Source organism: Orycteropus afer, unplaced genomic scaffold (genome assembly GCF_000298275.1).
Source record: "Orycteropus afer afer isolate SDZICR_OR568_19922 unplaced genomic scaffold, OryAfe1.0 scaffold00844, whole genome shotgun sequence".
In the NCBI taxonomy this organism is placed as follows: Eukaryota; Metazoa; Chordata; class Mammalia; order Tubulidentata; family Orycteropodidae; genus Orycteropus; species Orycteropus afer.
Genome location: NW_006922431.1, coordinates 179,698 through 205,425, shown reverse-complemented (window position 1 = coordinate 205,425; position 25,728 = coordinate 179,698). Strand labels below are relative to the sequence as shown.

The 25,728-nt window shown below is 35.8% G+C and overlaps 1 protein-coding gene across 1 annotated transcript; it reads left to right on the top strand.

The window, feature by feature from the left end:
- The first annotated feature begins 7,735 nt into the window (after positions 1 to 7,735).
- Positions 7,736 to 8,650, top strand: LOC103212068 (olfactory receptor 4K15-like). The gene has a single exon (XM_007958069.2). The coding sequence runs from the start codon at positions 7,739 to 7,741 to the stop codon at positions 8,648 to 8,650; it is 912 nt and encodes a 303-aa protein (XP_007956260.1). The 5' UTR covers positions 7,736 to 7,738.
- Positions 8,651 to 25,728: the final 17,078 nt, after the last annotated feature.

Genomic DNA, 25,728 nt, shown 5'->3' with positions numbered 1-25,728 from the left:
AGATTATCTTCTGTGTCTGTGTTAATTGGTTTCCCTTTTCTTTGTTGAAGAGGGTCTGTGCAATCCTTCTGCCTAGTCCGCCATCTTGCCTGGCTATGTTTATTATTACAGAAGCCATCCATCAATGATACAGAAGTGTAATTTACTCAGGTTATGGCTGAAAGGTTAAAGGTTCAAGTCCCCCCAGAGGTGCTTCAGAAGAAAGGCCTGGGAATCTAATTCTAAAACATTAGTCACTGAAAACCTTGTGAAGCACAATTCTACTCTAACTCACTTAGGGTTGTCATGAGTGAGAGTCGACTTGAGGAGAATTGGAACTGGATTATTACAACAATGTGAATGCTGCTTAAAACAATGTTTATTTCACAGACCCTGCAGAAAGAATAAAAGCCACTACATGAAAATCCATTTATGACTCTAAATATTAGAAATCTTGCCTGTGAATAAATATTCATTACAAATTAATGCCGCAGGAGATGCAAGAGGCTAAAGATAGGTTGAAAGCATGATTCTTACAAGTGTGATTCCCTAGGTAGAAAAAATAATTGGTAGTTTATGATAGAAAACAACATGTTAATATTTGTCCTACTGGGACAAAATCACCCTTTAGTAACAAATATATTTTCATTTCTACCTCCTCTTAAATAAAATGTGTAAGGCACAAGTGAAGCACATTGCAAGCAGTATAAGGAGAACATATTTCTAATATTATGTTACCTTAGATTATTTCAATGGAACTTGTGAAATAGAAAGAAGAGACAAATTCTAACTGCCTTAAGTCGTGATGGCAACCCAGCAATGACTCGTGTAAGTTTAATACTTCTCTCACTTCAAATGCTCTCTGTAGACAAATTATTTTAATATAGTTTTCTTTTAACATTTTAGCAATGAGATTGGATTGATCTCACCATTTTTGAACTCCCTCTTAATGTCCTGAGATGAGCTAATTCTTTTTATGTCTCTAAACCACGTGACTGTAAAAGTGCATATTCCTCTTCTGTGGACTCAATCACTGTGGTCTTGAGCTCATGCTTAAGTTACATGACACAGAATGTGGAATGCAGTGTATTAGCTTCAATTGCTTCTTTACACATTCATGCAAATATAGGTATTCAGTTGTTGCATTCATCTCTATGCACATAATTAGGTAAACAGACTATTTCAGAATGATTAGAATACAACTATATAATGAAAATTCTTTGTCATACTTTGTCCTATGATGAGATCAATTATTTAACTTCTCTGAGATTCTGTAATATATGAATAAAATCATGCTTATAGGGTTACTGTGAGCATTCTAGATTTTCTTCTTATAAATGTATACATATAAATGAATTTTGCATGGATTCAAAAAGTGAACAGCTCAAAGTAACATTGTCTTCTGTTATATCTGATATAAAAAATCTATTTTTGTTTTATATTTTCTCTCAGACAAAATAGGAAAAATATGCTGATGAATGACAAATGAGTCAAGTGGAGGGTTTTATCATAGTTCTTGGCGAACTTTACCAATGTTTAGTAAAGAGAAAAAAATAATCACTCTAAGATGCCCTTAAGAATTCCTTCCATTTATCTTTTCTCCCTTCTTTCCATTATTCCTATCTTTCATTTTATCAGTTATACATTAGCATAGTCATGGTTTCAAGATGGTAGACAGAATGTGAATTGTTTTTTTTTGGAATTGTTCATGTTTAATAAGCATAAAGTCCACTTAATCACTTACAATTCACTTATTCTGTGGATTGGCTTCTTTTGTCTGTAAACAAGGAATGAGCTCTGGTGGCAAACTGGTTAAGAGCTCAGCTTTTAATGAAAAATTCTGTGGTTGGAACCCACCAGGTGATGAAAAGGACAAAAATGAGGTAGTCTACTTCTCTAAAGATTACAGCTTTGATAACTCTCTACTCTGCCTTATAGGGTCTCTATGAGTCAGATTTGACTCAATGGCAATATGTTTTTATAAGCAAGGTGAGAATAATAATGTAAAAATTTGTATCCTATCATTCATTATTCTACCCACCAAAAGTGCATTGTATTCATTCGTGCATGTATGTAATGCATGTATATAATCATTCATATTATTATTTATGAATCTATTCTTTAATTTGGAAACTATTTTTTGAGCTTTTATGAGCAGAGCCTTTGTGAGACACAGGTTTAACTCTGGTGAGAAAGAAAAAAAAAAAAAACTGGGTTACTTCCATCACGGGCTTAGAATCAAATTCTATCACCTAATCTCAGGGTTATAGAGGCTGAGGTTTGTGTGGTTCATTAGTCTTTTAGGCTAATTGCATCCACGCCCCTTTGATTTTTCTCACTCTTCTTTGTTCTGAAAGGGAAGAGACCAATGGTTGCACCTTAGATGGCTGTTTGCAAGGTTTTAAGATTCCAGTTACTATTCACTAAATATGTTGCAGAACATTTCTTTATGGAGTATGTTGTGCCAGATGACCCTGGTGTCCCCCTAGAGTCTAGTCCTGAGCCCTGTACCCTGCAAGTCATTCCCTCAAGGTGTTTGTTATGGCTGAGGAGTTTTCATAATTGTCCCCTATGTGCTCTACTATTTTCATGGATGTATTTGCAGCATATGTAGCTACATATGTATCCTCTGTAAAACCTATATATGTATATATATTCATGGACACAGTGTCATTCTCCTTCCCTTCCTTGTTCAGCTTGTCTGAATATGTATGTATCCACTCCTAGAGTCTGATACCACTACAGACTGCTCTGAAAGGGAGCACCTTAGAATGTCCTACATAGAGTGGGAGAAAAATGTGGAACAAAACTAAAAATCATAAAAAAAAGACCAGCTCACTAGTCAGAGAGTGGCGGAACCTCTGGAATGATGGTCCTTCGTCATTCTTCAGAACTAGAATGGAACTCACCCTCAGGACTCAATTTTGAGGCAAGCAATATATATGTTTATAAGGTGAAAAATAACACCGTGACGTATGTAGTCTTTAGAACAATCAACCAATGGAGATCCAAAGAGCACCATTTGACCAAAGACAAAGTTCAGAAGGCGGGAAGGTTAAGAAAGAACAGAAATGGGAGTCACAGAGAGGAAGTGGGATGAGTGAGGTTACGTTGTAGAGATTGCAATCAAGGACTTGAGACAAAATGTGTATGAATTGTTGAATGGGTAACTGATTTGCTCTGTAAACTTTCATTCAAATCACAATTAAAAAGTTAAGAAAAAAAGAATCAATCACCTGAAAGTTTACAATTTCAGCTTCCTTGTTTTAAAATAAATAGCAACCAAATAAGTAGTAAAACAAATTTGTATAAAATTTTACCTTGAGTTAATCAATGTTTGATATTCTTTTGAATGTTTTACATTGCCGTCTGATCAATGGAACCTCTGAGTATTACATCATTCTCTGGTAACTCTTTGTAGAAAGGCTTGGTATGTTTTAGGAGATTATAGGCAATATATGGCTAATTACAAGGAACATATAAGATAGATTAGCCTATTAATATGTCTCCTTATCCTGGTTTAGGCAAAAGTACCAGCTAGATGAAATAGCTGGGAATTTTGTGGAGTAATTTCAGAGGCAAGCCTAAAACCTCATCTTCTTCAGCTCTTAGCTGGTACTTGTAATTTCTACCAGCGATTTTTACCTCCTTTAGCATAAGACTTTGATTACCATTGAAATGGAATACTTCACCACCACCCCAGCCAACACTGGCACTCTCAACAAAGGTGCCATTTGAAGATGTAACCACTCAAACTTTCATCATTAAGGGCTCAATATATCTTTCCTATAGCCACCATTGTTTAAAAGTTTTGTTTAAAGCTGAATTAATTTATAAGCCTTTTCACTACATCTTTGTAAGTAATAAAAATACATAGTTTGATAAAACTTTTTAAGGAAGAAAACAAAAATAGAAATATTGGGGAAAATTGTAGATCTGAATTTATTAAAGTGTTTAAAGTAATTTTATAGTCATTTTGACAAAAAAATAAAATTAAAAGGCAAATAGTAAACTAAAATATTTGTGGAATATCTATAAAAAAATAATATCTTAATAGTAAAGTGTCCTTAAGAATTAATAGTCAGTAGATGGAAGACCCCATAGAAAAATGATTAAAGGATATAGACAGGCAATTGAGAGAGAAAAAACATATCAATGGTTAATTCATAAAGAAACAATGGCCCACTCCATTAAATATCAACAGATGCATTTTTACTGTAGCAATTAAATAAAGATAAAAAGTGTGACACACTGTCTTGCCACGAGAGAGGAAATGCACACACGTCAATTTAGTGAGATGAGTTTGGGTATAAAGAACAAAGTTTTTAAAGTGTACATTTATAGTGATATATCTTAAATAAATTATTATTTATACCAACAAAATATTGGAAAAAATTTGGCTGTCATATAGTAGTGAACATTGAAAACTTCTACAAAATGCAATGTCAAAAGTACATTTTTCAAAGTTGACATAAAAATACTCCAGTCACATGAAAATATATTTATGATAATTATTGAGTATTGGGTTATAAAACAATATGTACTGTACATACAGTTTTTTATATATATATATATATATATATATTTTTTTTTTTTAATTAGAAAACAGAATAATAGTAACTACATATGTTATGTTACTATATATAATTAATATCTCTGTTTATACTCATTAAAGAGCATTTTTAATTTATCATATTATTTATTTCATTTTTACCTTTATTTTTAATTTTATTTTTATTTTAAAAAACTTTTTATTATGATTTGTGTAAAATTTTACATAATAAATTAGTTATCTATTGAGCGGTTCTTACACATTTTATTTCATGACATTGATTACCATCCCCACAGTATAACAGCATTTTCCCATTTTGTCCCTGTGTTTACCATTTCCCTTTGTTCCTTTTAAAATTGAAAATAAATAGAATCTTATCAATTCAAAAGAATGTTATTTTTTTGAATTTTTTTTCAATGAACGAGGTGTTGGTGTTGTATACTCTGGAGTGGATTCCGGCTCCTAGCAACCTCTACAGCACACAGTAGAGCTGCCACATAGGGTTTCCTAGGCTGGAACCTTTATGGAAGCAGGTTATCAGGTCTTTTCCCCTGCAGAACACCACGTGGATCTGAACTGCCAATCTTTTAGTTAGCAACCAAATACTTAACTGCTGCCCCAGTTCATTAAAGAAAAACAAAATACCTCAGAAAATACAATTTATAATGAATAAAAGGATTCTTGCCCAGAAAAAGTGACTACTAATATTGGTGTAAGGAGCTCCGGTAGCGTAGCGCCTAAGACACTTGACTGCTAACCAGAAGGCTGATGGTTCAAACTCACCAGCCACTCCTCGGAAGGAAGGTTGGGCAATCTACTTCCATAGTGATACCTCCTCAGAAACCCAAGAAGGGGTCACTCTGAGTCGGGTCGGACTTGACCACACATAAGAACAACACCACCACCACCGTAGGCCTGTAAACGTTTTCTTGTGTTACACTTTTTCAACAGTATAATTGATCTCTATGGAAGTGGTATTAAAAAATAATTTCAGGCCCTATTGTATCTTTCTTTAATTCCAAGTAAAGAAACAGAATTTTGAACAGTTAATGTTTACACTGTCTGTCTGGAGAAAGGGGAACAATTACCTTAGAATTCTCAAATGGAGGAGATAAAATGAGAGTACTTAACTGACTTTGATGAACAAAGGGAAGTATAGACAGAAAGAACTGAAGACAGACTTTACCCGCTTGACTATTTTGCGTATGGTGGGAAAGCATCTTTATTACTGTTAGTTGAGGCAATTCCAAATCATGGTGACATCATGTGTGCAGAGTACAACAACTTCAGAGGATTTTCAAGGTTGTGACCTTAAGAAGCAGATCATCAGGCAGGTCTTCTGAGGATCCTCTGACTGGATTCAAACTGTCAACCTTTCAGCTAGTAGTCAAGTGCTTAACTGATGCACCACCCAGGGAAATCAACTTACTGCCCGACAGTGACTGCTTGTCTTTTCTTCCTGAAACAGTGCTACATGACTTACCTTTCTCCCAAGCCAAGTGTTTTTGAAATTTCTCTCAAGAAAATAAATCACTTCCATTTCTTAATCAGTAGAATCCAAACTAGGGTGCACATGCATATTACAGTAGGTGAGATGCTAGAATAAGAGGAAAGCATTAGCAGTTCTCTTGATAATTATGAAATCTTCTGTCTTAGATTTCTATTCTATATTATATTGTATACAATTATTCAGTGTAGTACTATATGGTTATTATTTACAGGAAAATGAATATATCTGTTTGTAGCCTTCTGCAGTTAGAAAAATAAAATGAAAAAAATTGGAGATCACATTTCTAAAGGTAAGGTCCCTATGTTTTTGCATGCAGGTATTCTTTATTTTTGCATCCTGTTTAGTTTCTTCATAATGATCTTGGTAATTTAATTTTCATGCTAAGTCAAAACTTGAAAATTTACCAAAACCAATTCTGCTTTTATTTCTCAGATAAAAAAAAAAAAAAAATCTGAGGCACTTAAGAAACAGTTTTTCTGAAGTTTTCTCCAAAGTACATAGAGTTAATTAGTTTCCAAAATAAAAGCACTTCTCTTAACTAATATGAAACTAAACATACATTAGATCTAAAAATATTATTGGAAACCAAGTATGAGCAATGTGATTTGGGAAAAAAAAATGAACAAAATATGATTCCTTTCTTTCAGGAATATAAAATGAGTTTTTATAAATTATAGAGAAGATTCATCATATCAACAAACAAACTATTTTTTGTACTTCATACTGACCATATATTAAATTCACTTAATTTCAGACTCACTGGTTGAAGAAGAACCATGATGACTTTACAAATAATCTACATAAAGAATTGTCTAATAAAAAGTTAAAAATACGATATTAACTCAAATATTCACATACTTGAATTTAAATAAATGCCACTAAAATGTGTGAAGTATCTCATTCTATTAAATAGGAATTATGTCTATCATTATTAATTTCTCTATAGAAATGTTCCCATGATAGATGGAAAAAAGGCATAGTACCTAGTATCTCTTGAACATGTACAATGGGCCAGGCACTGCTCTAAATATTTCACCTTTTATAACTCTTCATTCATATAATAATCCTATGAGGCATATATTATTATCCCTCCAATTCACAGATGCAAACAGAGACTCAGAGAGCTTAACGCTAGGGATTATGAGAAAGAATTTGAAACCTTGATATAAATTTGACTCTAGAGTTTCATTGTCCTATTCATTATGAATATCAAAATGTTGGAGAGTGAGGTACAAAAATTGTATTTTTAGAATATAGTGTTCATGCTGGAAGGCAGAGGGGAAAGCCATAGTGTATAGAATAACTATGAAAAATATGATTGCAGGCAATACGCATTTTCATGCTTATGAGCATCTAAAGGACCCCTGTGCAGCATTGGTTAAGCACTAGGCTTAATTGAAAGGTCAGTGATTTGAGCGCACCAGTAGCTCCACAGAAGAAAAACATGGTGATCTTCTTATGTAACGATTATAGCCTAGTAAACCCTGTGGTGCAGTTGTACACTGTCCTATAGGACATACTGAGCCAGAATATGGCAAAAACAACAACAATATGATGACCTAAAGTATGTAAGTGTATAGAGTGAGATTTAATGCCAAACTTGGCTTTGCTCATTACTCTCACAGTCTTGGGATGTTATTTCCATTTCCATTTGACTTTACAGGAATATTCTGATCTGATTTCAGAAACTTGAAATCATGGACCAAGGAAATACCTCAAGAGTGACTGAATTTGTATTGCATGGTCTTTCAGGTCCTCGAGAGCTACAACTATTCTATTTTATATTTTTCACACTTTTGTATTTGTCCACTGTGGTGGGAAACCTCCTCATTGTGCTCACAGTCCTCTCTGAACCTGCCCTCCACACCCCCATGTACTTCTTGCTTAGCAACCTCTCCTTTATTGATGCCTGTCTGTCCACTTTTGCCACTCCCAAAATGATAGTTGACTTCCTCATGGAGCAGAAGACCATCTCCTTTGAGGGCTGCATGGCCCAGATATTCTTTCAGCATACCTTTGCAGGTGGGGAAATGATGCTCCTCATGGCCATGGCATATGACAGGTATGTAGCCATATGTCGACCCCTGCACTATGCAGCTATCATGAGTATACGCAAGTGCATAGGGCTCGTGGTGGGGTCCTGGCTCATCGGGGTCCTGCACTCAGTAAGCCAATTTGTCTTCATAGTAAACCTTTCTTTCTGTGGTCCAAACCATGTGGACAACTTTTTCTGTGACCTTCTCTTAGTTATTAAACTTGCCTGCACTGATATCTATATACTTGAGGTACTGATGCTTTCATACAGTGATATAATGAGTATTAGCTCTTTTTTGCTCTTGCTCATCTCCTATACAGTCATCCTGGTCACTGTGCGACGTCGAACCTCAGCAGGCATGGCCAAGGCCCGGGCTACCCTGACTGCCCATGTCACTGTGGTGACTCTCTTCTTTGGGCCATGCATCTTCATCTATGTCTGGCCTTTCAACAACTTCCCTGTCAATAAGCTTCTCTCAGTATTCTACACTGTTTTCACTCCTCTCCTAAACCCCTTGATCTACACATTGAGGAATAAGGAGGTAATATCGGCAATGCAGAAACTGAGGAGGTGAAAAGTAAATTCCTAACAGTTTCTTGGCTTTCCCTTGTGATAATGACAACCATAATAAAAGCACTCATGCATATTCTTTTCCATTCAAACTATTTCTATTTGAAGTAAGAAGTTAAGTAGATTATTTTTTTGTGTGTATAGGAATGCTGTTTCTTGAAATAAGAACTCTCACTACAAAGTATCCAAACTTTAACTGTACCCAGAAACCAAATAAGAGATTTTCAGCAATGCTACTAAATATATGCCTCTGTTATATGTATTCTTTTGCCTATCTCCAGGCTGGCTAAGACACTTGCCTGCTAACCAGACGGCTGGCGGTTCAAACCCACCAGCCACTCCTCGGAAGGAAGGTTGGGCAATCCTACTTCTGTAGTGATACTGCCTTGGAAACCCAAGGAGGGGTCGCTATGAGTCGGGCTTGACTCGACGGCACATAACAACAACAACAACAGCATCTCCGGGCCCTGACTTTTAATCTATAACACCTGTGATAGTTAAAGTTATGTGTCATCTTGGCTGGGCCATGATTCTTAGTGGTTTAGCAGTTATGATGTAGTCATCACCCATGATGTGAGTTGATACATTGTCCTCACTTGAATGATGAGATTTGATAGGAGCAGCTAATCAGTTGAAAGGGAATTTCCTTATGGGTGTGACCTACTTCCAATATTTGTGGATATTCTGGGAAAGCTCTCTGGGTTTTGGCTTAGTCTGGATTCGGCTTCTGGCTTGTCATCATCTGATCTTTGTTCTGTGGATTTAAGCCAGAGGCCTGCCATATTGCCTAATGATTGTAGGGTTCATTAGCTTACACGGCCTGTAACCAGCAGCTGTTCATCATCTTGGGTTTGTCACTCGCTGCAGCTATATGAGACAGGAAAAGTTTCCATCCTGATGTCTGACTACTGCTCAGGACTTACCAGCTTTTACAACCTCATGAGACGTTTCTTTGAGATAAATTTCTTCAAGTCTCTTTCTTTCTCTATCTCTCTGTGTCTGTCTCTGTCTCTTTCTCTCTCTGTCTCTCTCTCTCTCTCTCTCTATATATATATATATACTTATGTAAGGAGCTCTGGTGGTATAGTTGTTAAGGCATTTGGCTGCTAACCAAAAGGTGAGGGGTTCAAATTCCAAGTCACTCCATGGAAGAAAGAACCAGAAGTCTGCTTCCATAAAGATTTATAGCCTTGGAAACTTAATGGGGGTTACCGCAAGTCAGAATCAACTTGAAGGCAATGAGTTTGGGTTTTTGCATACGCATATGTAAGTTTTACTCATTTTGCCTCTCTAATCTGCTCCACCACCCAATATAAGAGAAGTGAGAATATATATTTTCCAAAGCTCTCAAACAGTGTAAGATCATTGTTTTGGCTTTTTATAAGAAGTCTACAGATTCAGGGTCCTTTGTGAATTACTATTATATATGAAATATTATATGAAATATTTTCTTTGTTTTTATAGTACTTATTATTATATCCCAAAACAAACTATCTTAGAAAACAGGAAAATGAGATTTCCCATCTTTACCTACAAAATAATTCTTATTTGACTGATACTAAAATTATGCTTGGGAGCTCTGGTAGCATAGTGCCTAAGGCACTTGACTGCTAACCAGAAGGCTGGCGGTTCAAACCCACCAGCCACTCCTCGGAAGGAAGGTTGGGCAATCTACTTCCGTAGTGATACTGCCTCGGCAACCCAAGGAGGGGTCACTATGAGTCAGATCCGACTCGACGGCACATAACAACAACAACATGGGTAGAAAAATTGTTTACTCTTAGCAATCTTAATCATGGGATTGTCCATATAGAATTCAGTTTGAATTTATAGTCTCTTCTTAGCAGTAGAGCTTTAATCTGGAAATTTCAATATAAAATATAGTTCACTCCCAAAGTCAATGAAATACTTGGGGCATTTGGAAAAATAAAGAAACAACCCCTCTGGTGGGTAATTCCCTTAACACTGGCTACATTGGATTTTGACACAAAAGTCCTGCTAAATTTGGATGCACAATTTATCCACAAAATATAAAAAAAAATCTACTGACAATGAACAAGAATTAGCAGGCAGAATAAATGGTAGACTAGCCTTCTCTTCCCTACTTCAGTGATTACTAAATGTATTGTATAAATCTTATGAAATTAGAATGTATGAGATGGTTAAATAGTCAAAGTGAATTACTATCAAAAGAGAGAAGCAGGTGAGTTATGCTCCCAGGAAGATGATTATTTTCTTCTTCTGTGTTCCTTCTGCTAAGTACCACTGAATGCGTGGGCATTTTCTATGAAACAAGTAAGATTCTAAGATTTAGAGTGAAGAGGGCAAACTAGTTAAGGACAGCCTGGTGGTAAGTTCCCTGGGATTTCTTTTTGCTCATATAAACATACAGGACTTGAAGGGGAAAAGGCAGCCATCCAGAAATGTCAAATGTTGCAGGAGACCAAAAGAAAGAGAAAGGGGGAGTGGACAGAGGGGAAATAAAAGGATATGAAGGGAGGAAGGCAGGAAGGAAGAAATGAAGGAAGACCTACTGTCTCTACTCATAAGACCAGGATGGAGGAAACCTAGGAAGACAGAAAAGTTTAGACAGTAACCAACCACTCTACTCCAGGCCAAGACCACAGAAAAAAAAATTCTTTGGCCCAAACTCATTCATGTCAATGAAGCCCAAGTGAGGACTCCTCTAGACTTCTACTCTCCCTTCACACATGGCCTTGCTCCTTCAAACTCCCTGGAGTGAGGTCAAACAAGGTCAAGCAGGGAGCCAGGATTTCACAACCAAGGAGTCAGTGGAAGCCTACCTCAACCTGGCAGTAACAAGGCAGTGCAACCACTATTCCTCTTCTGGTGCTACCTCAAAAAACAAAACAAAAAAAAAGCCAGCGAAAACATCCAAATTTCATGAAAAAAAAAAAAAATCACCAGTTATATAAAAAAGCAGGAACATTTCACCTTGAAAAAGGATAATCAGTTCCAACACCAAGGTGCCAAAGAAGTTAGAGTTATCTGACAAACATGTTAAAACAGTCATCATAAAAATGCTTCTATGAACAATTATGAACACAAATGAGAAAAGTAGAGAAAAAAAAATAGCACAGAACACTGAGCAAAGAATTCAGAGATATAAAGAAAAATTAAATAGAAATTATAGCAATAATCAAAATACAAACACAGAAATGGATGAGCTTCACAGCAGAATGGAGGATTTGAAGTAAAGAACAGTGAACTGATCAGAGAACATTAGAAACTATATAATCTGGGTGAAAAAAGATTAAAAATGAATGAAATGTGAAACATTTCACTCCTTAAATGTGAGCTCCCCATAGTGACTTTTTTTTTTTTTTTCCAAAAAGTAAAGAATGGAACGGAGGACAAAAGACTAAATTTACAGTGGAGAAAACTGACAAATACTATCTCAACCAGATAATCAAAGTCAACCTTAGCAGTCCTAAGCTATATTGACAATATATACCCTTCATATGATGTGATGAGAATAATACATTTTTCCTGTGGTCTTCCTCTATAAATCCATAACCCTAGTCTAATCGTGGGAAAAACATCAGGCAAATCTCAACTGAGGGCAATTTTATATCATGCGAAACCAGTACAACTCAAACTGTTAAAATCTTCAAAAACAAAGTCTGAGAAACTGTCGTAACCAAGAGGAACCTAAGAAGAAATGATTGGTAAATACAATAAGGTACTTTGGATAGGATCCTGGAATAGAAGAAATATGTAACCTAAAAAACTAAAGAAACATGAACCAGAAGTAAATTTTAGTTAAAATAATGTATTAATATTAGTTTATTAGTTGTGACAAGTATGTTATACTTAATGTAAAATTTAATAATAAAGGATGATGAGTGTATATGACAACTCCTTGCTTTATTAATTCTTTTTCTTGTGAATCTATAACTAATAATAAAAAATTCAAATATTGAACATACTTCAGAGAATGAGATCATAACAAAAGATCCAGCATTTGTGTCATCCAGGAGAATAGAATAAAGACAAAATTGAAACCACTTGAAATAATAGCTGAAAATATCCAAATTTACCAAAAAATATGTATCTCTAAATTTAAAAAGCTGATCAAACCTCAAAATAGGATAAATCCATGAAATTCATACAAAGAAATTCAGATGGCCAAATACTAAATGGTCAAACTTATAATAACTAAAGATAAAAGAAAAAATGAAAATAGTAAAAGAGAAAAAAATCTTACCTACAAGGGGGAAAAAAAGTATTAAAAAAAAAACATGACTTTATCATCAGAAGCCATGCAGACCCAAAGGAAGGGCGACAATATATTTCAAGTGCTAAAAGAAAAGAACTGTCAACTCAAAATCCTGTTGTTGTTGTTGTTATGTGCCAAGTCAGTCCCGACTCATAGCCACCCCTCCTTGGGTTTCTGAGGCAGTATCACTATGGAAGTAGGATTGCCCAACCTTCCTTCCGAGGAGTGGCTGGTGGGTTTGACCCGCCAGCCTTCTGGTTAGCAGTCAAGTGCTTTAGCCACTATGCTACCAGAGCTCAGAATCCTATACCCAACTAATATATCCTTCATGAATAAAGAGGAAATAAGACATTTTCAGGTTAAGAAAAACTAAGATAATTTATGACCAATAGACTGATGTTAGAAGAATGGTGAAAGGAATAAGTAGAAAGGATCCAGTAAAAGAAGGTATCTTGAAACATCTGGAAGGAAGGAAGAACATTGTAAGCAAAAATATAGGTGTTTACAATAAACTTCATCTCATCACTGGAGTAGTCCAGACCATCTTTAATGGTTGAATAAAAGTTTTAACACCATCTAATGTGATTTGAAATGTTATGTTGATGAATTATGTAAGACAATTCAATTATTAATGATCGGAGAGTAAAAGCACATAAATGTTTTTATGCTTCACTTTAAATGGAAAAATGATAACACAAGTTGACTGAGATAAATTATGTACATATAATAAATTATCTAGAGAAACCTGTACAAATGCTGTCAAAAGAAATACATGCAAATATTATAGTTAAATTAAAAGGACATTTTAATAAATATCCAAGTAACCTACAAGCAGGGAAGAAAAAGGAAACACATAAACATCAAAAGGAATAAACAGAAAACAAAAAGTAAAATGGCAAATGTAGGTCCCAACATATTAATAATTTCATTAAATGTAAATGGTCTAAATGCACCATGTAAAAGTCAGAGACTGACAGAAGAAAACAAAACAAATTCACTGCTGGTGCATAAAAGCCGAATCATGGAGACCCCTCTTTGGGTTTCTGCAGTGGCATCACTATGGAAGTCGATTGCCCAAGCATCCTTCCAAGGAGTGGCTGGTGGGTTTGAACCCCCAGCCTTCTGGTTAGCAGTCAAATGCCTTAGGCACTACGCCATTGGCAGAGTGATTAAAAAAAAGAAAAAAAAAGGTCTAAGCTATATTCTCTAAAAAAACACCTCATTTCAAATAAAGGAATATCTAGCAGTTACAAGAACCTTGAAAGGAAAAGGATGGCAAAAGACATCATACAAATATTAATGGAAAGAAAGCAAAAGTGGCTTTCAGATATCAGATAAAGATGTATTATACAAATATGAATAGGAAGAAATCTAAAATGGCTCTCTGATATCAAGATAAAGAGATATCAGAATAAAAATAATAATAATAAATATCAGGGATAGAGAGGGACATTGTATAATGATAAAAGGGTCTGTTGTAGGTTGAGTCCTTTACAGCTGACAAGTTGGTTTGCTTCTTTCATACCGTTGTGATGAGTCAAACTTTTATGAGGAGGTTATTGAGTAGATATGTAGTCTGCAAGTGGATTTTATACTGAAAACTCAAGAGAGAGGAATTCTAGCTGGAAATCATTCATTCATTAAGGGAAGCATTCAATAAAAACTACTATTTTCTCAATGAATGGTTTCCAGCTGGAAGGAATTAACTCCATGGCAATGGGTTTTTGTTTTTTGTTGGCAATGGTGAGAGAATTATGCATACTGAGTGAAATAAAACTTGGTGTGTTTAAAGAATATAAAGAGAATCATACTGATTGGACTACAATGAGTACGTGTGAGAGATTTTAGAGTTAAATTTTATGTGACTGTAAGGGTCAACGGGAGCTCTGGTATCTTAGTGTCTAAGGTACTTGACTGCCAACAAGAAGAGTGGTGTTCAAACCCACCAGCCACTCCTCAGAAGAAAGGTTGGGCAATCTTCTTCTGTAGCAATATCACCTTGGAAACCCAAGGAGGGGTCGTTATGAGTCGGATCCGACTCGACGGCAGTGCATTTGGTTTGGTTGGTAAGGGTCAAATCATGTAAGGTGTTTTAACCTGAGAAAAGGAGTTTGATTGTATTCTAACTGTAATAGCTCTTGTGGAATAGTGGGTAAAGCATTTGGCTGTTAACTGAAAAGTCAGGAGTTCAAACCCATTAGCAGCTCAGTGGGAGGAAGGTGAGGCAGCCTGCCTTTGTAAAAATTGTAAAGCCTTGGAAATGCTGTGGAGCTGTTCTATTCTTTCCTATAAGCCACTATCACCTGAAGTGGACTTGATGATGGCGGTGGGTTTTGTTTTGTTTTGTTTTGAACTGCAATTTGATTGTCTTCTCTGTGACTTAGTGCAACACACTCAGATGCTCAGCAGAGATCAATAAGCTGTAAACATCTTTAAAAGCCTGATGTCCTGATGGCAGATATGTTCAGAAAGAATTTTTTTTTTTTTTTTTTACCAGAAGGCTGACGATTCAAACCCACCAGCCACTCCTTGGAAGGAAGGTTGGGCAATCCTACTTCCGTAGTGATACTGCCTTGGAAACCCAAGGAGGGGTCGCTATGAGTCGGGGCCCACTTGACGGCACATAACAACAACAACAGCAACTCAAATTTGGTAGAAGGATAAGAAAGAAAGCTAATACCCTTCATGGAAAAATGTTAGGAAATTATTTCACTTAGTTTTTTTTTTCCCTTTTTTCCAAAGCTTCCTGATTGTTGTTAACGTGTTCACAAATCTTTCCTGGATGTTAAAACTTTCCCTAACTTGATTTCATTTTGATTATGGTTATGAAGTTATAGAGTACAGAAATCAATCTAGTTATTTGTAACATAAGGGGGTTTAATGTGTAAAACTAGGTACTTATAAAATCTTTTGAAGGGCAGATGATCATTTACTCAGTGGAGAATAAAAAATAATTCCCATAACAACCTTGCAGAACCAACCTGCCAAGAGCTCTGTGTCTGATACAACCAGGAGACCGGAAAAACAATGAGCTTCTTTTTTAGCTCTTGCTCAAGAAATATTGACCATAGTCTGGAATCAGTAGTGTCCCCCATGTTATTGTTTCTCTCCCCAATTAAATTATTTTCTAAGAATCTAGAGCCCTAGATGCAAAGTCCTAGAAAATCTGCTCACATGTTCACAGCTTCTTTGGAAAAGAAAACAAGATAAGGCAAACAAAAATTGTAAAAATATATGAGCATGGTTTTAAAATCAGGCACATGAGAAGAGCCAGACATAAAGACTAGAAAATCAAAAGAAAAATACTTATCTTTGAAATATAAAAATAAAATGAAATGCATAAACATAAGAAAAGAGTGCTAAAAATCTATCTAGCACATATGGATAGGCAGTTTATGCAAAAGTGGATGATTTGCATGTATATTGAGGTTCATGTCCCTCCTGACCCTAGAATCATAGAAGGGAGCATCCCTGAATAAAAATGAAAAATAAAAACTTTAACTAAGAAAGTTGATATAAATGATAAAAAGTTATTCCCCTTAATACATAAAGTTCTTCAATAAGTGAATAGGAAATAAATATATTCTCAAAGGAGGCATGGGCAATAAAAACTAATAGGCAATTCAGAGATTAAAAAAAAATAAAAATATTATAAACCTAAGAATATACATTTATCCTTAGAACACAACCACATAAAAAGATATTGATTTTCCTTAATATTTAAAAGAATGTTGTTCATTTATTATCGAGAGAAAACTGGACAAAATAAAAATTATAAAACTATGAAAGAGAGGATGATGCAATGAAACCTTATTCTACTGAACTCCAAAGAGAGAATAGACCTTTTGCATCTTTCATACCCCTGGGAAAGCTGCTGATGTGGTGTGGGGGCATGCTGGAATGGACTTGTCATCGATTTAGATACCTTTTAGGGATGAGAAGAAACAAGCTGAGTTTTTAATGGTTTGTTGGATGTAGACAGACTAGAATCTGTAAAAGCTTCGACAAAAAAGTTAATAGATCACTTTTATAAATTCCTCCTATCTCATACCATATCAATAAATTTGCCCTGAAAAGGGGTAGTAGAGAAAGAAATGAAAATTAGAATGGATTTGGACAGTCTTAGCTATTGTTGCAGTTCTTAAATGATTTTGTCTACAGATTATAACCAAAGAGAAACAAAACTACATGAATTGTGATTCAAATCTCTTCCTCTCAAATACTGATAAGATGAAATATATCAGGCCTTGGTGGCAATGATACCAGAAGTTGGGGGTTAGGCAAATCAGAATTAAATTCAATCTAACTGAAGATGACTTTAAGCTCCAGTTCAGCTGGATCCCTGGAGAAATCTGAATGATAAGACCCTCATTCTAACCCCTAGACAGTGAAAAATAATAGTTTTCTGGAAAAAAGTGAAAACAAAATAAAATTAAGTAATATTTTTTTCTTACACTTTATTTTATATGCAGAATTACAATTAAAATAAGAAATTAGAAGTCATGCAATAAATAGGGAAAGAGATCTCATTAAAAATATTAATGGAAATATACTCTCAGGTAAGGTACATTATGAAATTGCATAGAAAACTATGCAATTATCTTGAATAAATGATAAGTGTATTGCATAAATAGATGGAGATTTTAGGAGAGAAGCATAAACTAAGTAAAATAGTTTTGCTACAAATGAAAATGTCAATATTTGATATATAAAAAATTCATTGTCATTATTGTTAGGAGTCAGCAAGTCATCTCTGACTCATAGTGATGCTACATCAGAACTAAACACTGCCTGGTCCTGGCCCAGCCCACGATCCTTGATATACCTGAGAGCCCATTGTTGCAGCCTCTATGCCAATCTGTCTTGTTGACCCTTCACTTTACCAAGCATGATATCCTTCTCCAGGGAATGGTCCCTTCTGACAGCATGACCAAAGTAGGTGAGACAAAGGCTGGCCTTCCTTGCTTCCAAGGAGCATTCTGGATGCACTTCTTCCAGGACAGATTTTTTAGTTCTTTCATAACTCCATGGTGCTTTCAGCATTCTTTGCCAACACAATAACTCAAAAGTATCAACTCTTCTTCAGTCTTCCTTATTAATTGTCCAGATTTCACACGGTATGAGGTAACTGAAAAAACTGCGGCTGTGTCAGGCTCACCTTAGTCTTCAAGGAAATATTTTTGCTCTTCAGCACTTGAAAGATGTCTTTTTCAGCCGATTTGTCCAATACTGTACGCTTGTACTGCTGCTTCCATTGGTGTTGATTGTAGAACCAAGTAATATGAAGTCTTTGACAACTGGTGACATAATGCCCAAGGCATTTGACTGCTAACCAGAAAGGTGGAGGTTCAAATTCACCAGCCACTCCTCAGAAGGAAGACTGGGCAATCTATTTCCATAAAGATAGTGCCTTGGAAACCCAAGGAGGGGTTCCTACGAGTAGGGATCCACTCGACAGCAGTGAGGTTTTTTTGTTTTGTTTTGTTTTTTTAATCATGGTGCTGTTTGTTGGTCCAGTTGTGAGGACTTTTGTTTTCTTTATATTGAAGTGTAATCCACTCTGCAGACTATAGTCTTCAATCTTCATGAGTAAGTGCTTCAAGTCATCCTCACTTTCAGCAAGCAAAGTTGTGTTGTCAGCATATCTCAGGTTGTAAATGTGTAGTCCTCCTGATGCCACATTCTTCTTCATATAGTCCAGCTGCTTGGATAATTTGTTCAACATACAGATTGAGTAAGTATGGTGGAAGGATACAACCCTGCTGCACTCACTTCTTGATTTTAAACCATGCAGGGTCCCTTTGTTCTGTTTGAATGACACCCTCCTGGTCTATGTACAGGTTCCTCATGAGTCCAGTTAAGTGCTCTGGAATTCCCATTCTTCCCAATATTATCCATAATTTGTTATGATTCACACAATCGAATGTCTTTGCATAGTCAATAAAACACAAGTAAACATCTTTCTGGTATTCTTTGCTTTCAGTCAAATCCATCTGACATCAGCAATGATATTCCTCATTCCACATCCTCTTCTGAATCCAGCTTGCATTTCTGTAAGTACTCTGTCAATATATTGCTGCAACCATTTTGAATTATCTTCAGTAAGATTTTACTTGTGTGTGATATTGATGATATTGTTCAATAATTTCCACATTCTATGGGATCAACTTTCTTCGGAATGATTCAAATACAGATTTCTTCCAGTCAGTTGGGCAGGTAGCTGTCATCCAAATCTATTGGCATAGCAGAATGAGCGCCTCTAGTGCAGCGTCTGTTTGTTGAAACATTTCAATGGGTGTTCCTTCAATTCTTGGAGGCTGGTTTTTCATCACTTCCTTGGAGATTTGACTTCTTCCTTCAATACCATTGTTTCTTGATCATATGCCACCTCCTAAAGTGGATGAACATTGACAAATTCTTTTTGGTACAGTGATTGTGTATTCCTTCCATCTTCTTTTAATGTTTCCTTAATCATTTTAAATTTTTCCTGTAGAATCTTTCAGTATTGCAACTTGAGGCTTAATTTTTTTCTGTATTTCTTTCAGCTTAAGTCCAAGTGTGCTCTTTCCTTTTGGTTTTCCAACTCCAGGTCTTTACATATTTCATTATAATAATTGACTTTGACTTTTTGAGGTGCTCTTTGAAATCTGTTTAGCTCTTTTACCTTGTCATTTCTTCCATTTTCTTTAGCTACTCTTCGCTCATGGACAGGTTTCAGAGTATTTTCTGACATCCATTTTGGTCTTTTCTTCCTTTCTTGTCTTTTTAATGACCCTTGGCTTTCTTCATGGATGATGTTCTTGATGTCATCCCACAGTTCCTCTGGTTTTTGGTCGCTGGTGTTCAATGCATCAAACCTATTCTTTTAAATGACCTCTAAATTCAGGAGGGATATATTCAAGGTCATATTTTGGATCTTGTGGACTTGTTTTAATTATCTTCAACTTGAACTTGAACTTGCATATGAGCAGTTGATGGTCTGTGCCAAAATCAGTTCCTTAGATGAAGAATAAATCGTATACTGTAGATGAAATGAAGAATAATTGTAAAGATAGGTCAATAGAAATAATCAAAATTAAAGAACAAAGAAAGAAAAAAAATTTAAAGCAGAACAGTGACAATATTATTTGAGGCAACATCAAGTCATTTTGAAATATGTGTATTTGGAATTCCAGATAAAGAGGAGAGTGAGAATGACACAGAGAAAATATTTGAAAAAATAACTGCTAAGACTTTTAAAAATTTTATAGCAAATCAACCCACAGACCCATGAAGCTCAGCAAAATCCCAGCAATACAAATATAAATAGAACTGGAGTCATGCATGCAAGAGTATAACAGATGCTAACTAAAGGTGAAAAGAAAATCTTAAAAGCAGCCAGAGGAGAAAATAAGTTCAAAGGAACATCAATAAAAATGATAGCCTATACTTCATCAAAAGTAATGAAAGCCAGAAGTCAATGTAATGACATTTTCATAGTGCTTTAAAAAAAAAAAAAAGGAAAAACACTCTCAAGCTGGAATTCTATATTCAGTAAAAGTAAACTTAAAAAAATAAAGGTGCAATCAACATTTTAATAATCAGAAAAGCTGAACAAGAACTTGTTGCCAGCAGATTTACAATAAAAGATGTACTGAAGGAATTATTCTTGATGAAGAAAAATTATGCCAGATAGAAAACTGGAGTAACGAGGAGAAATGAAAAGTACTTGAAATAGTAAATAATTGTGTAAATACTGAAAGAATCTATTTTCATCTTTACTTATTAACTACGGGATGCTAGCAGCTCTATTGAACAGTGGTTAAAGCATTTGTCTTCTAACTGGAAGTGTGGCAGTTTGAACCCACTAACTTCTCTGGAAGAGAAGAAGGAAATCAGTCTACTGCAAAGATTCATAGCCTTGGAAAACCTATGTGGCAGTTTTACTCGGTCCTATAACATCATGATGAGTCAGAATTGACTCAAAGACAGTGGGTGTATTGGACTTTTAACATATGTGGAACTAAAATCAGAGCCCGACGGCACATAACAACAACAACAACAACAGTGGTGAAATGATAACAGTCAACTGCTAGCCAAAGAGTCAGCATCTCAAAACCACCAACTGCTCCACAGGAGAAAAGACTTGGCAATCTGCTCTAATAAAGATTACAGCCTTGGGAACCCTATGGATCAATTCTAATCTATCCTGTAGGGTCTTTATGGATCTGAATTGACTTGATGGTACACAATAACAATAAGCAAAGTATAGAACATTAATTTCCAAAAGGACTTAAGAAAGAATAAAAGGAATTATGTTATTGTAAAGTTTTTATATTGTTGTTGTTGTTGTTATGTGCTGTTGAGTCAGCCCTGACTCATAGCGACCCCTCCTTGGGTTTTCAAGGCAGTATCACTACGGAAGTAGGATTGCCCAACCTTCCTTCCGAGGAGTGGCTGGTGGGTTTGAACCGCCAGCCCCTTCTGGTTAGCAGTCAAATGCCTTAGCCACTATGCTACCAGAGCTCCCAACCATATAAGATGCAAGTTTTTATATAAGATATAAGTTTTTATAAGATATAAGTTTTTATATAGTATAAGAAATATCCAAAAATTAATTTTTCAAGGTGAACTGTCATAAGTTAAAGGTCCATACTGTAATCATTAGACTAACCACAAAAATCAAAACAAGGTTAGATATCAAGCTTTTGGAGGACAGAAAATGAAAATATGTTCAAATGATATAAAAGAAGGAAGAAAGAAAGAAAGCAGTAAAAGACAAAGAAACGTGAGGTAAGTAGAAAGCAGATATTAATGGTGAAACTCAAAACCAAGCTCATTTTCTTTATGGAAGCACCCATTTTATCTCTTCTCCCTATGAGTAAAATGAGGCCAAATTTATTCAATCTGGCTTAACAAATAATTCTAGAAGTTGGACTATATGAAGAATGCAGCATCAGAACTGGAGAGAGATTCACTGATAATGTGATATGCATGATACACAAATGACACCACCTTGCTTGTGAAAGTGAAGATGACTTGAAGCACTTACTGAAGAAGATCAAAGACTACAACATTCGGTATGGATTTCATCTCAAGATAAAGGAAAAAAAAATCCTCACACCTGAGCCAATAAGCAACATCACAATACATGCAGGAAAGATTGACATTGTCAGTGATCTTATTTTACTTGGATCCAAAATGAATGATCATGGAAGCAGCGGTCAAGAAATCAGACAACATATTGCTGTAGGTAATTCTGTTGCAAAAGACCCCTCTAAAGTGTTAAAGAGCAAAGATGTCACTTTGAAGACAAAGGTGTGCCTGAACCAAGGTATAGTATTTAGTATTTACATGTGAAACCCAGACAATGAATAAGGAAGATTGAAGAATTTATGTGTGTGTGTGTGTGTATGTCTCTGTGTGTGTGTATGTATGTATATATTATGTATGTATGATGGCATAGTGCCTAATGCATTTGACTGCTAACCAGAAGGTTGACAGTACAAACACACCAGCCACTCTGCAGAAGGAAGACTAGGCAAAACACTTCTGTAAAGATTTACAGCCTCAGAAACCCAATGCAAGTCACTAGGAGTCAGAATCAACTTGATAGCAGTGATTTTTTTTTAATATATATCTCATCATGTTCACCTTGTGTAGTGAGCATCCTCCCCTAACCAGACTGACAGAATGATCCCTAATTCTGTATTCTCCAAATAGTGACCACTCTTCTTTTATTTAAACAAGGTTGAACTTCTAATTCTAAACCCATCAACATAGTTACCTTAGACAAGCTATGTTATTTCTAAGGAATTCTGGTGGTGTAGTGGTTAAAACATTGGGCTGCTAAGCAAATGTTGGTGGTTGGAACCCACCAGCCACTCCTCGGAAGGAAGGTTGGGCAATCTACTTCCGTAGTGATACTGCCTCGGAAACCCAAGTAGGGGTTGCTATGAGTCAGGTCTAACTCCATGACATATAACAACAACAACAACCACAGCAGTTGGATTTTTGTTTATACCATTTCTACCTTTTTAATTATTCAAAAAAGAGCATCTATTGATTGAAAGCTGTGATTAATCATTTCATTATCAGTTTAAACTAAATGATTAGAACTGTGTTCTCCCACCATTTGGAAATCAGAGCAAAAAAAAAAAAAAAATCCTCATTCTAAATTCAATAACATAATAGCCTGAGTTTTCTTGTCTTTGAAATGAAGGGATTAAATTACAAGATCTTTATAGCTACTTCTAGCAGTTTTACTCTATGACTTTGTGAGTTCAGATCTTTTTTTTTTTTTTTTTAATTCTGTTAGACTTTGTTTTTAGCATACTGTATGTTGACTCTCCTCTGGGTGTCACACTTGCATCACAGAAAGAAGTGATCTGGGAGTATAAGTGTTTCAGAATAAGTTAGAGTTAATTAAGAAGCTTGGATAGGGTGGAGAGTGGCCACAAAAGTGGTCTACAACCAAGGATACAATTAGGAGATTTCTAAACTAGGTGAAAAGTTGAGTTGTTATTTGGGATCCTGGCTATCATTTTGGAGTCACAGAACATAAGAACTTAAACTAGATGCAGGGCAATAAGACAAAAGAATAAGAAAATGCAGAGAACAAACAGAGGATTAACACCCAGAAACTGGGAATTCCACAGAAGCCTATGGAAGGAAATACCTAGTAAAATTTAGGGCTGTGTGACTGAGGAAAAAAATGAGTCTAATCCCCTAAAATAGCTAAGCCTCAAGCATAATACTTCCCCCAAACTCAGACACCTTGATACTTAGAATTATGTTGTGTCTCAATCAGGAAACTTCACATGACAAAGAAGATAGGCATCTCAAGGTGTAGGCACCTAGACTCCTGAAGTGAAGAGCAGTTCTATAGATGTATGTAGTTGGATGGGAATAAGAATGTGGAACATAGAATGGTGTTTTTGTTTTGTTTTTTTGATGGAATAAAGCATAAAGAGGATTATCCAGAATATTGGAGAAGGTTGAGACACATGTTATTTTTGCTGAAGTCATAGGTGTCAAATATTTTTAGCTTGTGAAGAATTATGTGGTAGATGAATGAGATGAAAATAATCTCTCTGCTTCTTGATGTACCGCAAGCCAGGAAGATGAAGATAAAAAAACAGCACAGTGATGACAGAATTAGTCCTTCTTGGTCTTAGTCTCAAGATATTCAGCTCTGGTGTTGGTGCTAGTCTTAGATTTCTACCTCATCATCCTCCCTGGGAATTTCCTCATCATCCTCACCATCACGTAAGACCCTAGTCTCTAAGCCCCCATCTACTTCTTCCTGGGAAACCTGGTCTTCCTGGATGCATCCTACTCTTCACTGTGGCTCCCAGAATGCTTGCAGACTTCTTCTCGAAGAAGAATGTGATTTCCTACAGAGTCTGCATTACTCAGCTCTTTTTCTTGCACTTCCTGTGGAGTAGGGGAGATCGTCCTTCTTCTTTTTATTGCCTTCAAGCATGACATCACCATAGTCACCCTTAAACAATTCAACTATCATGAAGCCTAGAGTTTGCTGTGCATTACTGTTGGCCCTGTGCCTTGGGCACTTTGCTCATTCCTTTGTATAAGTGGGACTTACCTTCACTTGACCTTCTGTGGCCCAAACCTACTGGATAACTTCTTGACACTCCACAGATCATCAACCTGGCCTGCATAGACACCTTTGTGGTTGAGCTCTTGATTGTCTTCAACAATATCTTGCTTACCCTCATGTGTTTCCTGGACATTCTGGTCTCCTATGCTGTCATTCCTGTCATGTAAGACAACACACTTCTGAAAGGAAGAACAAGGCTGGGTCTACAAGCACCATTCATATTATCATTTTGTTTCTCATGTTTGGACCTGCTATTTTCATCTACAGTTGCTGCATCAGAACTTTCTCATTTAACAAAGTCATTTCTTCGTTTCTCCCTTTCACATGATGATTTTCCTTTGTTGAATTCTGTGAGTTATAGCCTTCTCAAGCAGAAAGGGAAAGCTTCCAGGAGAAAATGATTTAATTGGCACACAGCCAGATAAAAAGGAAAACATTAGTTATACAAGATTTGTAACATTCATCTGAAATTAATAAATTCATTTCAGGAAATGCATTTTGAGTACCTCTCATTTGTCAGAAGAATTCTAAGCACTGGAGAAAGAGTGACTCGTGAGAGTGATAAAGTCACTGCTCTTCTGGATGTACAATTATATTGGGAATAGATTGATATTAAGATAGTAAATTGAAAAATGTGGTTTCAGGAAAAAATATTATTCTGAAGAAACTGAAAAGAAAAGCAAAAGCATAGATTGTTACTGTGGATTGGTGGTAACCAACTTACCTTTAGTCACGCATCAAGACCTTCTCAAAGAGGTAGCATTCTGGCTGATATCTGGCTGAAAGCTCTAGATACAAAGTATTCTACGTAGATGGAATAGATAATGTTAAAACATGAAGGCGGACTTGATGTATTTGAGGAACATAACAAGATCTAATTTGGCTGAAGTATAGTAAATGAATGTGAAATAATTAAAGTTGGAGATAATGGTAGTGTTCAAAATCTATAAGTTCTATTAAGGTTGTTAATCAGTGTTTCTCCAAACTTGATGCCATGTGCTTCATATAGTCCAGCTTGGCTTATTTACTTAGCATAGATTAAATAAGTACGGTGAAAGGATACAACCCGTTCTATTTATTTTAAAGATGACATGATTTAATATAGGGAATTCAGTGCTTTCAAAGAATTAAAAAGCCTGGAAGTGGATTCTGTAAACTGGGCATCCAGAGATGACTTCCAGAATAATTCAGAAGCCCTAGGCTCACAAGGGGAGCTCTGGTAGCATAGTGGCTAAGACACTTG

Bases quoted from the DNA above. Each gene is read 5' to 3' on its own strand.
- LOC103212068 (XM_007958069.2), top strand. From the start codon at position 7,739: ATGGACCAAGGAAATACCTCAAGAGTGACTGAATTTGTATTGCATGGT.